Genomic DNA, 18,702 nt, shown 5'->3' with positions numbered 1-18,702 from the left:
CATGCACGGAAAAATCTCTCGCACAAAGCTTATTTATAACCTAATTTCGCGCGCGCACCAACTGGAAAACGAATAAAAATGTAACCTTTTATTCTAATGAGAGTTTATGCGCGAACTTTGCATGACAGTTACAGCAAATTCGTGAAAAGCTGCGCATATGCGCTGAGAATGTTAAATCTGCGATTATTTCGTACTTATTCGACGAGCAGAATTTATATACATAGACTCAATTTACGGCTATGAAGCAAAAAAAAGGAAATAATTGTATCTTAACACAAAAATTTTCTATTAGAACTTGCTCGATATATTTGAATAATACACTAGAAAAAAATCGAGAACTTTTTCAGAAGCTAAAAATTTGCTATTTTCAAATCGCTGTAACTCGGCGAGAAGTCATCGTTAATAAAAGAAAGCATTTTGTAGTTTCAAGTTTCTACTTTAACGTGCTATCGTTTTCTATCGGCTTTTCATCTTCACAGTTCTATGCTTTAAAAAAAATGCCCTAAAAAACACACGGTTTCGTCCTTAAAATTACGTAATTTGACACTACAGCTCGACAAAAAATTGTTTCTTGAAAATTGCAACACAAGTATCAAGAAGTACAACTTTTTTCCCAACAAAACGCTCCATTTTAAATTTTCCTACAAGTTTTTTTGCACCGAGTCACTTTGAAAACAACCATACATTTTCTTGGAAAATGACGTTTACCGCCGACATTAGCGTTTTCCACTGAACACCACGTGAAGATTACCAGTCGAATTGTGCACACTGTGTATGTGTGTGAATTGAAAAAATCGTAGAACAATTTAGAAAAAGTGTTTTGTAAGAAAAAGTTATTTGTCGAGCTGCAAAGTGTCAAACATACGTGATTAAGGAATGAAACGGTGTTTTAAAGCATAAAACGGCGAATATAAAAAGACGACAGAAAACTATATATCGACAGCGTGTTAAAATAGAAACTTCAAGCTACCAAATGCTTTTTTAATTTTTCATACCCGACGTTTCGCTGGGTTTTGGTAATTTAAAAACAGTCACTTTTAACTTGCGAAAGGTATTCCCTATTTCGTTTCAGTAATGCATTATCAATCATTTGCGCATTGACTTTATTACAGCACCAGCACATATTAATCGAGGAAAGGAAGAGGCTGATGAGCAACCGATCCTCGACGTAGAAACTTTATCAAATTGCCCTTCGAGACGCCGTTCTTCCTTTACGCGGTTTTCATTCCCTAATTAGTACTCCGCCAAAGCCATTACCTATATAACATTGTCGCTAAACCCACTTTAGCTGACGACAGCTGAACCAGAATTGCGAATAAAGACTGAATAAGATCGCGTCCCAGCTTGTACTCGATGAGTATTCATTTTTATACCTCTCTGCGTAATTTTACTAATTAATTAACTAATTGCTTCGGCTGCGCAGGAGGATTCTTCAGGCCGTCTGAAGTGCGGCAGTGTGTAAAGAGCGCCGGGGAGAGATAGAAATTCATTTAGGTTCTTTTTTTTTGGTGGTGGTTTGCTAACGAGGTCAATGGGTTAAACAACTCGACCCATTGTATAGTATCCCGGATTCTCTTTTATTCCAGAATATTTCTATGGATAGTTTTACTCTTGTAATATATCGTACCTTTTATATGCTGTAAAATCTGCTAGTACCCGCGGTACGTAAAATTAATAGCGCAGCACTGATTATACAACTACGGGGGATATTAAATTACCTTAACTTTAAACGCATTAACGTAATAATATATTAAAAATGTACGGTTTCTTATTTTTTTTATTTATATTCTTGGCCTGGCATGACGAGAATATCTTGCCGGGCAATGTAAAATCGATGACACATTATCGGTTACACAACGGTGTGTTTGCATTATCACAAGATTTTGTCCAGCCGCTACCTCCTAACATGCATTGGTAATATTTTCACATTAATATTGCAAAACTGTCGCGTCACTTAAAGTGGCTTAGCGCCATTTAGATACTTCTTATCATGGGGGGCATTCGCGGTACCGTGAAATGGCCGCGCAGAATTTCGCAGCCAGTTCCTAACTACTTATTCATGAATTATTCCCGTAAGTATGCTATAAAAACACATTTTATGATTCCTCAAAGCAAAAGAGGTATAAGAGCGCATCGCGGCTGATAAACAGATTGTCTGATAAACAGTTAAAATAACAAATGCTGTAATAAAAGAAAATGAGGTTCCAGGTTCAAATCCTGGCTCGGGTAAATTTCTCGCAAGAAATGTAAAAATTAACATCATTTAGACACCAACATCCTGTCTTGGCTCTTATATCCTTCGCTCCTTCGAATTGCGATTTCACGTCAGAGCCTTGTGAATTTATTGTTTAAAATTACGCGGATGAGAAAGCGGTTCTTCGTTTCACTCGGTACACGGGGGTACTGGGTGGGCAATAATGGGGATTCATATCGAAAGTTGTGTTGTAAGACTGACAAATTAGTCGGCGCGCAGCTCTATTTCGATTTCAGTCACGATATGTGACATTCGTGAAATAACGTTAGACTATTTATTGCGATAAATATTGCCGCACGCCTCGATGGTCGAATTGGTGAGACGCCCGCCTAGTGCGAGGGAGGTCCAGGTTCAAACCCTGGCTGAGGTAAATTTTTCGCGATTTAAAAACTTAAAATCATTTAGACACTAACATCCCGCCTTGGCTCTTGTATCCTTTATTCCTTCGAATTGTGATTTCACGTCAGAACCTTATGAATTTTATTGTTAAAAAATGATATCACTATTTCCCAATTTATTGATATTTGCAATATCCGGATTTCTAAACAATTGAAATGACATGGAAATATTTGTTAAAAGTTTTATGGCGCATTGATTTATTTACAAGAAAAGTTAATTGGATCAAGGTATAATTGATTGTTCGTTGAAGGCTTAATAAGATCAATAAGAATCTAGATTTATTATAGAAAGCTCTTCAACTATTTATTTATATTATCTAATATTAATTAAACGGCGTGGAAAAAGAGAAACGTTATATTTTTATTGAACAAGTATTAAAATTTTGTCTCCTTTATTTATTTCGGTGAAATCTTATGCTCGATTGTTTGGATATAACATTTTAAAATACTAAAGTATCTATAGTTTGTGTAAATATCCATTTTAGTTGGCGCAATTTAATGATATCATTACTTTTGTAGAGAAAATGTTTTTTTCTAATAAAATATATCCGAATAATTAAATTATATAATTCTTGATTGGATGGCGCTTATATTAATTTAACGGCGTGGAAAAAGGGAAATGGTTTTCGAAGAAATTTGTCAGATGCAAAAAGATTTTTGCGGCGGGTTTAATTGGCGCATCCACGATGCGCCATGCTTCAATAAAGAATCGATCAGCGCTTACACATATCCATAAAAATTCGAATTACCTTGTATCCGGCGAGATCTTGAACTACACAGGAGAGAATGGCTTCCCTTCCCACTGGCGCGGTAACATTGGCTATTGGCTCCTTGAATTTAGGATCTAAAAGGAAAGATAAAATTGCATTGTTGTAAATAATGTATAATCGACGTATCGTAACAAGGAAATTCGTCTACCTTTAAAATAATCAAATAAAATAACATAAATATTTGAAGACACTTCAAACGTATCGGCGCACCGATTAATTACGTGATATTAATTAATTACAGATATACACTGCTTCTAAATATCGCGTACTCATGTAAATATCGACAACATTTTATTTGAGTTGCCTAGATTTCCTATTTAAAATAAACAAATTTGATTTCAACATCTATTATACAAGTAAAATTGATTAAAAATCTATTTGTTTACCGTTTGAGTTAAATGTTGACATTAAATAGGTTACTCGCTTGTTGATTAACATCAAAGTTAAATATATCTGTTACTGTACTTTATTAAGTAAATTCTGATTAAAAAGAGATAATTTCATTACTTCGCCTTTCTCGTTTGAAATACCCCTTCGGGAAATAGTCAATTAAATTAACATTTGAGCGATACTGTTTGTCACATTTGGCCTGTTTTAACGTTTCTCAATGATTGCTATTATTACACGTGTGATTGACGTATAAAATAGATACACGTATATATATAGAATTTGGACGAAACGTGTCGGCAAATACCAAGCGTGAAGACGCTAATGTCAAATGGCGGGCGCGCGGGAAAATTATATCCAGTGATATAAAATATGATATGGGGCGGCAAAGGGCGCCGGAGGAGAAAAATGGCCACCGGCACAGGCGTGAAAGATAAATGCACGTTTGGATTGCCTGTTACAGATTTATTCCCCGGCAATTTAATGCGATATTATTGGATGCACTCGATGTGGCGCGCAATGCGATCGGTCCGCACGCCCCGGCCGTGCCCGCCGCACCAGTAAAGCCCGGTCTACAATAAGACAGAAGTCAGTAGTCACAAGACGTAAGCGAGTTATAAGCCTGTTACAAGATACCCACAAGTCGGAGCGCGGCAATCATAAGAAGATTGCCGAAATCCAATCCTTCTGACTTACTTATACGCAGCTTATGACTGACCACTCGGAGCCAATCATATGCCCGCCATTTTTATCGAGAGCGCCGAGCCACCCAAGACATCTGGCTTTGGGGTTATGTTGCGAAATATGTGAGAAAACTTTGTACTTACCGACAATTTATAGTACAAGTATGCGTGCAAGTGTATTATAATCTTTTAAGGGGATGCTGGAGTGATTCTGCACTTTAGCATCTTTCTAACCTAGAAACTATCAGTTCGCGGAAACACTTGTGTAATATACAAATTAAATGACTTACGTGTACAGATCGAAAGGAGCTTGCTATTCCGGCAAAATGAAAGAACAATATGGCATCACTGAAACTAAGTTTGTAAGTCTAATAAAAAATAATAGTGAGCAACGCACATACTGCATGTACTGTATGTCTGTATTGCTCACTTATTTTTTAGCTCACTTATTTAGACTTACAAACTTAGTTTCAGTGATGCCATGTTGTTCTTTCATTTAGCCGGAATAGCAAGCTGCTTTCGATCTGTACGCGTAAGCCATTTATTTTGTATATTACACAAATGTTTCCGTGAACTGACAGATTCTAGGTTAGAAAGGTGCAAAAGTGCAGAATCACTCCAGCATCTCCTTAAGTAAAATTCTTCTACAAAGAAATACATTTCGAAACGTAACCTTGATCCCAGGTATTTTTAAGTGTTGTCGAACAAAACTGGAACTCATCAAGCTTATTGAGGCAAATGATTGCCTATAAATTTCCTCGTCTCGGATTGGCTAGCGCCGAGTCGCGAGTCGTAATACGAGCGTGTTAGGCGCAGAGCGGGCGGAATAAGGAAGACGGCTATCATGTTTGCGGAAACGATCGAGCGGTGGCCGGGCGCAGCCGAAAATGCAAGTCGGCCATAGACAATTTGGTAACTTCGGACGTTAGCCGCTGGACCTTCCAGCGAACGTGCGCGTGAACAATGTCCAACTGCTATTGATCATTCGTAACGTCGAACGTAAGCATACATGGGACGCGCGTATCTGGAATACAATCTGCGCGTGGAGTTTATGACAATGACCTACACAAATTTCAATTACGAGCCCTGTGAAGCGGACCGCGTTGTATCAATAAGAATTTTTGCAGCGCGATAACGCACGAAATTGAATTTGATGGCAAACTGTATAAAGTATAAATTGATTTTTATTCGGATCGATAAGTTTTATTATATCCTCGTTATTGAAGCGAAATAAATTGGTTAACCTGAACGTACACGTGTAATCGCGGGGAAAAAATTGAATTAAATCTCTTGGCGTCGGTGTGTATCTTTACCAAATGTGAAATGTACGGTTACGGGGGTGGTACACACGACGTAAAAAGCGAGCGATCAGCGTAAATGTATTCGATTAAAATTCGACAAAGTGTATCCCGGTCGCGCGTGTACACCGTGTATAATCGCTCTTCCGGCGTGATAGGATTGTAAATAAAATACAAGTCCCCCCCCCGCGCCGTCGCAAAAGCGGCCGTCTGTTTCTCCGCCGGCGATAACGCGTAAACGTCAGCATCGATCATCGGCCCAAGGATATCCCCGGCCGCCCGGTATCGTCGATACGAAATTATTCCAGCGACTGCATTACGATATTGTCCATCAAATCTCGCCCCGGCGAGCGCACACGGCGAGCGCACACAGCGCGTACAACCACGTACGGCAAACGTGGCCTCTCCGAGAGCGAGAGACCCATTAAAAGGTCAACATCCATCAAGGGCCAAAAATGCCCTACGGAGATTGTTTGCGAGGGCCGCGAGGCGGACGGGGGAACGCGGGGGGGGGGGGGGAAGGAGTTAAAACCGGCGCGAACATAATCGTAGATGGCTCCGTTATATATAATGGGAGCATAAGGGAACCATAATTCCGGCGGAGAGTTTCCCGTCCATCGGCGGCCCACGGGCCGTGGTGTGGCCCTCGCGGGAAATTCGGCCGGTACCAGGGCCTCCGCTTCGCCGGGCATTGATGGATCGGACCTGCCCGCAGAATGGCCGTCCGAGGCGAGGTTCCGGCGAGAACCGCCGCGGGAAGAGGGCGGGAGCGAGTCCTCTTTTCCGACGGACAAGAAGGCGCGGCGAAACGACCTCTGAATGACACACGGCTCTCGCCGTCACGCGCCCTTTGTTCGCGAGGACGTGCGCGCTCGACCTTCGTCCGTGTCGAGCCTCTCGATTCGCGTCGTCAATTGGACGAAATTACGCGGACCGGAAGAGGAGACCGCGACAAAGCGAGTATGCACATGACGGATCGTCTTCCGAGTACCGGCGGAATATTATCGCGTTCTTACGTTCTAATCGAAAATTTCGCTCTCGGCGAAATACCTAGCAGCCGTGAATGAAGAGCGCAATCGATCGTCCCGGAAAACGGCGACAGTAACGCGATTTGTTCCTCGCGTTTCAGGTTTCGCAGCGTGGCTTTCCATTGAAGAATTCAGGTATGGAGAGCCACACGGTTTTTGCCTCGTCATATTTAACTCGGCGCGATCTATTCTCAGGCTCTCGCGTTGTAAAAGTTGCGCGCGCCATTTACGACCTCGCCATTGTATTTGCATCGCAAATCTAAACGATAACGCTCAACGACTCGGAGCGGACGCCTACCGCTGTGAATTTCACCGAAAGCATTGTCCGCGATATATTTTCCGATTAACTTCGCGAAGCTAAGACAAAAATGCGTCTCTCCTCGGCATCGGCTGTTCGGGAGTAACGTGGGCCTGCATTTTTCACGATCCTTACCCGCTCTGCCTCCCGCATATTGTCGCCCGGCATGGCATTTTAAGTTATGGCCGGCGAAGCGTATGTAAGTAATCCAATAGTCGACCATTTCGAAAAAAGCGAGCAAGGAACGGCGAGCACGCGAGAGTTAGGGCACGAGGGTTGGAGGACGATAAAAAATATCACGAGCGTTCGCCGATGCACATCGTCACTAATGCACTTTATGGGACGAACGTCAAAATATCAACGTCCGGATTTCGAGCACGACAACTTTTTTTTGCATTAGCAAAAAAAAATTCCGGTCAACCCGCGACATTTACGGTACGAAATAAGTTTTCATTTATGATCTCATTTATCTGCGCGACCGCTGGCACAATTCGGGAAAATAGTATAAGCGCGTATATCATCGCTCAGAGAGAGATATGTTTTCGATACGCGGGTAGTATCGAAATGATATATGATGAACGCAAAAGCGACATGTAATTAAAAGCCAGAGACAGAGGTGAAAGGGTGAGGTTCCGTTGCTGACCAAAGTGATATTAAGGGGATCCTACAACCTTCTGTTTTATCGACATTCTTTGTTACAAGTAATCTTTTAATTGGCTTTATAGAAATGCAAAACTCTTTTACGGAATTAAAGTACGCAGCAAAATTTAAACATATGCTGGTAGACTTATATCAAAAACGAAGAAAAATTAAAAATTTTACCAACTTTTGGTACACTTGACGACAATATTTGCTTGATACAACAATTCTACAATAAATATGTACAAAATAAGACCAGCATACTCTAGGGACAACATGTAAGAACAATATCGTGCAATTAGAACTAAGATTAATAGCCTAGGAAAAAAGATTACTTCTAATAAACGCAAGAAATTCAAGTCTACAAGAAAAGAAAAAGAGCAGTATGGCGTGTAGAAATAGTTGCAGGCTTTTTCGAGAGAGGTCGCTGCTAAACCTGTCAGATTGTCAGCAAAGCCATGGTGTTGACGATGCTAGAATTCGATCCAAAATCTCGGTCTGAGCAATGCGTAGCTAATAAAATTACTGATTTTTCGTAAAAGTTGCAAATTGATTAGCTATAAATTTCTCGGACCGAGTAGAGCTTGGAATTAAAAATGTCGATAATTGACTTTTTAATTCCGTCTCCTATCTTATCGACACTAATCGAGTTCGCCAGCGGCTTTATAGTAAAATTAAAAATTTTCTTCGTTTTTTATATGAAGTCGACCAGCATAGCCTAGATTTTGTTGCGTACTTTAATTCCGTAGAAGAGGGGAGGTTTGCATTTCTATAAAGCCAATTAAAAGATTACTTGATTTACAAAGAATGTCGATAAAACAGACGGCTTTAGGATTCCCTTAACATTCTTATGATTAAACTCCCGAGCGGCAGCCTCGCACGTTGTTTTAATAATACTCCGTCCGCAGATAAACCGCAGCCTTGTCTATTGCGATCGCTCGTGAAAAGCCCGCATAGCCGAGAGCCAGTGAACCGCGTTGAAACACCTCCGCAACGTGGCATTTCTCACCTCGGCGGCTACGCTCCCTCGATTTTCGTCGCTTCCGAGTGGAAGCGCGCTCGGAGGGAGGTCAAACGGAAGAGTACACGAGAGACGAGAGGGATCGCGGTTCTCCTCGGCGAGAAGAATTCGGAAGTCCCGGAAGCTCCCGACGCCGGGAGATTATCGTCGTGGACGCGGACGGGAGAGACTTGCCGTAGCTTCCCGAGGCTGTTTCGGTTACAGCGTTGCGAAATGAACGAGAATCCCGTACGTACGGTTCGACAACGCGCCCCTATTTATGGATCCTCCCCGGCATTTATGGCAGCCGCTGGCAAACGCGCGTCGCGAAATCCCCGAAGCGCGAGATGCTTTATGCACGCGCGTTTCTCTCCCCTTTTTCACTTGTTTGCCGTACTTCGGATTCGCGAAAGCTCGCCTCTTTTGTGACTCGCTCGCGCAGCTCTCGCCCTCCACCCACCCTCCCCTCCCCGGTCGACCTCTGCTCTCATTATCCGACCCGTCGCGACTTATTTGAGTTGATTCGCGCTATCCTGCCACTTCCTGCATTCCGTGCGCGCGCCCTTTTGATTCTGGTTCGCTGCCCGTTGTTCGGAAATACCGTCGGCGTTGAGAATTGCACGCTCTCGTCTTTCTGCTCTCACTACGGTCGTTCGCGGGGCATTTATGCACATTTATGCACCGTTCCTCCCATAATTCTCTCCCGGCCGATAATAACTAATCGTTTATACAATCTAACGATCGCGCCGTATTGTTGCGAATACAAACGTTACGCGAGGCGGAATGAATTTTCAGATCTTATTTACGACCAGACGTCCTTCGGATAATATCGACGCCCGGAGCCTAATAAGAAATTTATTCGCTCCCTTTCCCGTCGCGACGTGCAAAGCTCTCTCCCGTTTCCTCATTCTCCGTCTTTATTCTCAGGTAGAACATTCCCTTCCTTTTATGCATCGTCTAATTCAGCACTTGGACTTCGTTTTTCCCCGTCGTTTCGTCCCTCTCTCGCGCCACGGTACGTCTCTCATCGTTTCCCGTCCCCTTCTCATTTTCTCAAGACTCAGCGCCTCCGCGTCGGTCCCGTACCCACTCGTTCATTTTCATCCCTCTTGCGCCAGTATTTCGCGGCTCCTCGCGAGCCCACGTGGTACAAGGCGTATAGCATAATAACGAGCCATGAACAGCGCAACGCGTCGGCCGCTTTATTTCACCATTTCTGGAGTCTGAAATATCTCGCTCCTCTGAAATCACTTCGCGCGGGCTAGCAGTAACTTCCCTCCCGCGCACGGCTCTCTCTCTCTCTCTCTCGTTGCAAACGGCTTAATGCCTGCAACGGTAACTCATTCGAAACTCATTCCTTGCGAGAGATAGTTGGTAGGAATCTACGGGAAACACGAGAATAGGATCTGTGTCCAATTTGTTGTAATAACAGACCACGACGCCGACCACGAATTGATGTACTGTGGGGTCCGCCGAAGAGATAAACGATTGCCTCGAATGACAAAATACCTTTCGAATTTTAACCTCCGTTACGGGGATGCCGGGGCGATTCTGCACTCTTGGCACCTTTTGCTCCTAGAACTGTCAATTCGTGAAACGTTTGTGTAATATGCAAATCATGTGGCTTTTGTGTACAGACCGACAGTGTTACACTATTCGGACTAAATCAGAGAACAGCATGGTATCATTGAAATTAAATTTAGAAGCCTAACAAAAATCTATTCACTCGAATAAGTTATAGGTTACTTTACCTATCCAGAATAGGATCTGTGTCAGATAAGTTACTTAACCTATAATAAACTTATTCGAGTGAATAGACTTCTTGTTAAGCTCCTAAACTTAATTTCAACGATACCTTGCTGTTCTTTCACTTAATCTGAATAGTGGGGCACTGCCGGTCTGTACACAAAAGCCACATAATTTGTATATTACACAAATGTTTTCGCAAACTGACGGTTCTAAGAGCAAAAGGTGCCAAAAGTACAGAATCACTCCAGCATCCCCTGAACGTTCAACGTTGAGCCACGAGGATCATTATGCACCCCTAGTTATTCTGCTTAGCGTGAAACAACAGTCGCCGGGGGCTTCGGTGACAATTTGTATGCATTTAAGTTCGACGTGAGAATAAATAGAAAAGCATTCAATTGTCGCGACGCGCAACAACGAGCGGTGACCGCGGGAAATCGTTTCATCTGAAGAAGGAGGTCACCGGCGGAACAATTAATTATTCCAGTGTCGTGTCGTACAACGGAGCCGTATGTTTGTACGCGATATCACTTGTGTCGCCGCGTTTCAGGTTTATTGCCACCGGGATGTGTTGGCAAAGAAGCAGCATGTGATACTTGTAACAGATTGCATTTCGTGTCGGGACACACTTTGTTATCTGGGTTTACACTTTCATGCACCAGGAACGACCTCACGTTTCCTACCTCGTGTCGGTCTATTTATTTTGGCCACTTGGGTTTTCAAGGCGCTGTCGACGTGTTCGTGACAGCGGGCTCTTTTCAAGTTCAGCAATCCGGTCTGCAAACTATTGTTGGCTAATGTCAGCTGATATATGTAAGGTTGTCTGCGACGGCGGCACACGTGCAAAATATCCCCCAAGTGCGCGCACAGTGCTGCTACGAATATTTTTATATTATTTAAAACGCCGTTCAAAACCCGCTTCTCGACGTCGCGTGATTTTCGGCGTGATTTACAACACATCGTACCCATTCCGGAAGCGTTAACACCGAACTTCATAGCGGGCTTACTGTCGTTACGTTTAATAATTTTTTTACTCCGCATTTAGGGCGAGAAATTATATTCAAACCATTAAGTAACCGAGATAAATACGATTTATTTTCCGCCGAGCAACCTTATAAGCTGCGCGAATGTCAATACGTTCTCGAACGATTATATCGCGTAACGTTCTACTTTGTCGATATCTTCTTCCGGAGGAAATTAAATGAAATTAGATGTTTAATATCGCGATATATTTTTACAACGCGTGCTATTTAAAATACCGCCGGGGTGACTCACGGCGTGCATCCGGCACGTCTGATCCCGCATACTTATGCCGGTGACAGTAAAAGTATATAAGCGATAAAATTTATAAATACATTAGCCGAGGCGCAAAAATATCGCGCTTAACATATTTCGCGTTTAATAAATAATGATGGCATCGTAAAAATTTAGGTCAGCGATTCGCGCGAGTTTATAGAATAAATCGATCCTCGATACTTTCTTTTTCAAAGACACCGTCAATGCAGTACAAGTCCTCGGTTGAAGAGTCGAATGAACGAGCGGATTGAAATTAAAAGCTTGTTCATTCGATCTCAAAATAGCAAGTGCCTATAAATGTAAAAGTTCAGTCACTTCGGTATCTAACCGAGAATGATCCTTGTCGTGAAATTAATCGCGCCATATAGACACTACAAATTTTTTGCACTTGCCTCGAAAACGAATCGATATTTCGATTGAACGATTTGCACAGGTTTTATGCGTTAACAATTTTATCATTTTCATGTTATTATCGAATCTGTTGCAATCGCATCGAATTGATTATACACACAAATAAACTTGAAAGAAAGCTATGCTACGAGACGAAAAAAGCTATCGGATTAAAGAAAATTAGATTACGCTGGAAGAGAGAGAGAGAGAGAGGGGGGAGGGCAGATTTGATTTTTTTCTCTTTGTCCTCCCCCCTGCGGTCCTGAGAGATGAGGCATCTTAGTTCGCTCGCACACGATTCAATTACTGTCGGGGTTCAAAAGCCGGTGAGGGTGCGCGCCACCGAAAAAAGATTACCCGCGACAATAAAAATACCACATCGAGAGATCCATAGCCTCGTCGAGGCGGTATTCCGCTGTCGACGATTCGCATTTCTGAGAGAACCCCTACCGCAATTCCTAGCCTAAGATGATTTACATTCCGTCTACCCGATTGTACTCGTCAGGGAATACCGTGGCTAAAGAAGGGAAGCGCGCGATTTCTGACGCACTTGCTCCTTTCTCTCTCTCTTGATCTCTCTCCTCCCTCCGTAAGGTTGCCGGTGAAATCTCGCGGAAATGTGCATCGCACGCGTTCACGACATGTACACAAGCGCGCTTACGCGGAGCATTCAAGATACTACGTGCTATAAGTTATCCACCAGCGAGCATTTGTACAATACGTTATATTTTCTATTCCCCGGCGTCTACCCGCGTTTCTATTCCCCCCGCCGTACCCGCTCCCGCTCGCCGTTGGGTTCATTCAACGCGCGCGTATTTCGCTCGAGCGATTTTCATATCGAGGGAAATCGAGCTTTCCCATGAATTCTTTCCCGGTCTCCCGTAGTTTCGCTTCCCGGGGAAATTATAAGTTCTTAATGACCCTTGCCCAGCTGGCTTACGCGGTACAATAAATGTATAATGCGAGATATAAAAGAGAGAATGTGCCGCGCTCCGCGGTTTCGCAGCCCGCAGATATTTCCTTACGGTTAATTCTCAACGAGAAACGCCCGGCGTTCGCCTTTTCACCTTGTTACGCGGTAATCCCGCGAGACAAAATGGAATGGAGCGCTTTATGACGTGACAATATTTGAGTCGACGTAGGGGGGAAAAAAAAAGATAATTACGTATCGTTTATACCCGCGGAAGAGATGTGTGCTACCTTTTTGGGATTATTGAATGTACCAATGTTACCCGCGTACGTAATAAAAATTTGTGCCCGAGAAATTACTTTGCATAGAGATTACTTTTTTGAATTAAAAACGGATCGATACGACGATCCGCATCAAATTTGGGATGTCAATCAACATTACGTCCCACATAAATAACGGAAACATTCGGCGAAGCAGACATTAATTAAACCTCGAAATATCTTGGGAGTTTTAATGAACCCCGGGATATCTATGGCGAATGATTAATCCGTTATGTTTCCGCGGCGTGCTCCTCTGATCGCATCTCGAATAAATATTTCGGATTTCATTACAGAATTTCGTTATTTAATAACGTGTAATTTAAATATTAATTAAAATAATGCATATCGTATTACTTGAGAACCGCGCAGATTGCAAATTACGATACGTCCCGTATCGCGTCGCATCAATTCGAAATAAAACCCAAGTGCGGCGGGATTCGATACCGTATACCGAAAATTCGCGTGTTATTTTAATTTCACATAATTCCATAAACTCGCCAAATCAAAGCCGCGTTAAAGAGCTTCCCCGGCGAAACGTTCAAAAATACCTTTGCGATGAAACTCGAGCCCCATCGCCGCTGTGTATACTAATGGCAGTATTACGTTCGTTATCGGCGAAATCGTCGGAAATTCTATCGCCGTATTTCGTCGGCAAGATCAATTGAAATTTCTCAACGGATACGCGCCGCTCTTTGACTCGAGTAACAAGATCGAATTAGCCGGGCCTCTTCATCCGCGCCGTGTCGACACGCGTTGGCAAACGTTCCGTTTCGATGCTTCACCGCCGTGTACGCGGTACCAGAAGTTCGGCCCTCCGACATCCGCCTTTCCCATCCCCCCCCCGCCCCCCGGCCGCCCCACAGCCGTTTTCACCGACGGGATTCCTCTTAATTGCATACGGTAATTATTGTTTGCGCGCTAAATACGTCGACACGCACAGCCGAGTCGTCTCTAAAATTACGCTGCGAAGTTTGTCATAAAGCGCTATAAACGCCAGGCTAATTCTAAAATAAATATAACCGCACGACGAAGTCGCGAGAGGCACGGACGATTCTTATCGTCTCTTGAACGCGGAGAGCGAGAGAGGGTGTGCAAAAGCGAGAAAAATCCCTGCCTGTTTTGCAGCGGGGGAGAAAAGGACACGACCGTTTGATAAAGTGGCGTCAATCCTAAGCGAAAGTAATTAATTCGCACGTTCAGGCGATTAAATCGGATCCGTACGGCCACGCTAAGGAGATAATATTCGGGGAACGCAATTATCCCGCGGTATACGCGTGTCGTGTGCCTCCCGCCAACTTCGAGTTTCATCCCGCCAGGAATAAAGCTGCACTTAATTGCATACGATAATTATTGTTTACGCGGCAAATACATCTGCCGGTGGAATTCCCCGTCTAAAGTCTGCGTGGTAATCTCTGCCTTGTGGAGGACGTTGATCTCTCGCTCCGCCGGAAGAGAAAACAACGGAAACGCGACGACGCGGGGTCGCGATTACAGCTGTAATACTTATTACCGCATAGCTGGCATAGCGCTGCTATCTTAAGGGACGCCGGATTGATCTATGGCGAAATACTTCTTTCGCGTTATCGTCGCGCTTATCGACAAGGCTTTGCAATATATAAGTACGTACAACGGGCACCTAATACGCACGCGACGCGCAGTTTAATGCACGGCGCGACTAATTGGCCGTAATTAACGCCCGCGGATACGTCGCTAACGGCGACCCCTCGAGGGTCACGTGACGCGGAGCATCGTGAGAAATAGCGTTCATAAAACCCTAAGAAGCGGGGGAAGGAATGTAATATAAATCGCAATCGTAACGGCCATACACGTCGCGTCAAGTAGTAAAACGCGCACACCCTCGCCGGACCTGCGGCGCTTCTCCCCCGCCTACGTCTTGGCCGTAGTGTAACTAGTGCGCCCACCCTCTGCCTTTGATCTTTTCGGTCCCGATCACGTGGCATTACGACATGGTTTAGTGTGTCTATGTACGTACTCGGCAAAGCTACACTATCACACGCGCAGCTTTTCTCTTATTGGTTGGCAACAAGAAATGATAACACGTAGAAGGGATCGACGTAAAACCAAAAAGATGTCGGAATGGGCCTGAAGCCTTTATGTCCGCGATTCAAGAACTGTGTCCGAGTTTGGGTTCCGAGAAACGTGTAGCCAATCAACGCTTGCATTTTTTACGGAAAAGCTGCTAGTCGATTGGCTACACATTTCCCGGAGTTAGAACTTGGACGCAGTTCTTGGATCGTGGACACAAGGCTTTCTAATTATACCACAGTGCAACTAGTATGCTCGCCCACTGTCGGCCCTTTGATCTTTTCGGTCCCGATCACGTGGTGTTACATGGTTTCGACCAGGATCCAGCGACGTGTGTGTATGTACTATACGTACTCATCAAGACTGCACTACCACACATACAGGCTCTTCTCTCATTGGTTGGGACAAAAATGACGGATACGCCTTTGACTATGGAAACCTGGACTGCTAGTGGCGGAAAAAATGTAATGAAAACACGTAATGAACATGTGAAAAGCGCCACAGTGGTCGTATACCAAGAACTAAAGTGTCATGGCGTCACGGCCGTGATCAGATGATCAGAAAGCGAGCTGCAGCCAGCTGAGATGCTTGTGATTTTCAAGAAGAACATTTTTAAAAAAGAGATGGGCCGGTATTGTTTTGTAGAAAAGTGCCAAACAACGAAGTACAAGCGCCAACATAAGGAAAATGACACGAGTTTATATATTTTAGGTACGTTCGTGTTCTAAAAATATATAAACTCGTATCATTTTCCTTATGTTGGCGCTTGTACTTTGTTGTTTGGCACTTTTCTACAAAACAATACCGGTCCATCTCTTTTTTAAAAATGTTCTTCTTGAAAATCACAAGCATCTCAGCTGGCTGCAGCTCGCTTTCTGATCATCTGATCACGGCCGTGACGCTATGACACTTTAGTTCTTGGTATACGACCACTGTGACGCTTTTCACATGTACATTACGTGTTTTCATTACATTTTTTTCCGCCACCAGCAATCCAGGTTTCCATAGTCAAAAGGATACGCAGTCGGGATTGATGCAAAACCAAACAAATGACGGAGTGGACATACTAGTTGTACCACGGTCTTGGCGTTCTCCATTCGCGCGCGTTTGCCAGCCCGTCGATAGCACAGAGCCAACGGTGTCCGTTCCGCAGCAGGCGTCATTAAGCCCGAAGTACAATGGCCGGCTGTAAGATTTAACCGCGGCGAAGAGAGATTACGGGCGTCGCGCCCGAGGGGGAGGCGACATGCCCGCGACTTTGTTAACGTCCGTGCCCATTACGACCGGGGCGTTTGTTCGCCCTTTGTTCCGATCTCGTAACTCGCTCGAGCCCGCGGGAGGAAAAAGGGGAGCGACCTCGTCCACGGCGCGCGCCCGTTCAATGGATAATGGATACAAGCACCTTACGAAGTAACGAATGTAAGTAGAGCCGCGCTGCTGCGATATCGCCTCAAACACCCGGGCCTCGCCTTGCGACTTCTCGGGATGAAATCGGTCCTTTGCGTCTAGTGTCTCGATCGCTCGTCGAAAGACGTCTCAGCCTTCCGCACGCTTTGCGTCTCATTTTTAAATAGTACGCGTAATTAAACAAATGGCACTATCATGTGTAAACGTCACTGTAACCGCCGTTGCGCATCGCGAGCTTTACGGACGCTGTTTGTACCGTTAACATTTGATGACGCTGGTGTTGGTACCCGTTGGTCTTCGTGCCGAGTGGTCTTGGCCACTTGGCGAGACCGTAGTGGAGAGTTGACGGAAGAAGAGTCGACTGCGAGAAGGACAAAGGAGGGGAGAAGAGCGGGCGAAGAGGCTGACGAGCGGAGGAATTGGAGCAAAGTTGAAGTAACTCCCTTCGAAGAACGGACTAAGTTACTGCCGATGGAAGAGGGTTATTAGAGGGTTATACGAGAGTTTTATCTCGCCGCTATTTTTGTGACTGCACGCGCAAAAGTTAAGACACAGAGACACCAAGGTATACGCGTCCTGGCGGAACCAGAACAGAATGCCGAGGTCTAATCAAGAATGTGTCTCGCGACAGCGATCTCATATTCGTGGAAATGTAAAATTGCCATAAGCGCGGGACACTTTTGCGACCTCGAGCTTTCGTTTCGACTGACGAGCGAGATGCCGAAACACCTCACGATTTATTAAACGGTTTTGTTTTGAACGAACAAGTATAATTGAAAAAAGACCTCTGGCTATTTGGTAGCGGATTCAAGTTTTCGTTCAATTTCGATAGCCGGGCTCGAATAAATAAAATACTTCAATTGCGCGACTATTTTACAGACCTACACGTGCGCGCGCGCGCGCGCGCGCGTGTGTGAACATAGAATTAAAGATAAAAATAATTTTTCCCAATGAAACTCCTGTAGCGCCGATATTTTTGTAGGCAGCGAAACTGCCATTACGTGACACGGAAGATCTCGAGCGCCGCCGAAAACCCATCGCAGCGCTCGTAAAGAACTCAAAGGGTACTTACTTTAATAATATACGCTTTTTATCAGCAGCCGTCGCGAATACGTTCGTTATGTAATGATTATCGATGTGCTTGTTTATCGCGCGCGGGAATCGGCAGGAAATGTCAGGTGAGACGAGCCACGGTCGTGAAAAATTTACTCTAAGAATCGGATGTTTTTCTAGCAGCGTCCTACATAGGAAAACCGTTACAGTGAAATTGTTCGGCTCTTGGTGCTTTTAAAAGGCTGCGGTAAATGGAACTTACAGCGAGCGCCGCAGTTTAGACAAACGCTACGTTTGGGCTGGCGGGATGCCCCTTTGAAAAACTCGGGGATTCGTTTCCGTTCCCCACATAAAGTGCCCCTTTTATACGAAACCACGGCAAACAGGAAAACGACGTTTGAACGGACCGAGTCGCACGGTCGAACAATAAACGACAAAAACGAATCCGCAAAACTTCCTGACGTATGTTTTTTCGACTCGACCGGAATTGCGCGGAGTAACGTGCGACGCTTTGAAATATATATAAATTTCCGCGGATAACATTTAATCGTCGTGTCCGAGCGAGGGATAAAACCGCTCAGACTAGATAAAGGGGAGCTGACTCGTCCGCCATCTTGGAGCCCAAACGTTTGACTTTAACAAATGCATTTCGGCACAAGATATGAATTTCTTGTTCTAAATTAATTGTTAATAAAATTCAAATTACGTCTTTGTTTTTGGAAAGCTATATTTTTATTTATTTACAAATTAAATTAATAATATAGCTTTAATAATTAATT

At 44.1% G+C, this 18,702-nt stretch overlaps 1 protein-coding gene across 1 annotated transcript in view; it reads right to left on the bottom strand.

Annotated features, from left to right (window-relative positions):
- LOC105561641 (neurotrimin) overlaps positions 1–18,702 on the bottom strand; it is a 235,193-nt gene that overhangs the window by 100,674 nt on the left and 115,817 nt on the right. The window contains exon 2 of the mRNA XM_012011804.1: positions 3,402–3,496. Within this exon, the coding sequence (XP_011867194.1) occupies positions 3,402–3,496 (95 nt within the window). The remainder of the gene's footprint in view (positions 1–3,401; positions 3,497–18,702) is intronic.

This window comes from Vollenhovia emeryi, unplaced genomic scaffold (genome assembly GCF_000949405.1).
Source record: "Vollenhovia emeryi isolate VEMERY1.0 unplaced genomic scaffold, V.emery_V1.0 DF939204.1, whole genome shotgun sequence".
Lineage (NCBI taxonomy): Eukaryota > Metazoa > Arthropoda > Insecta > Hymenoptera > Formicidae > Vollenhovia > Vollenhovia emeryi.
Note: the sequence above shows the minus strand (reverse complement) of the source record. Positions and strands in the feature narration are given on the sequence as shown.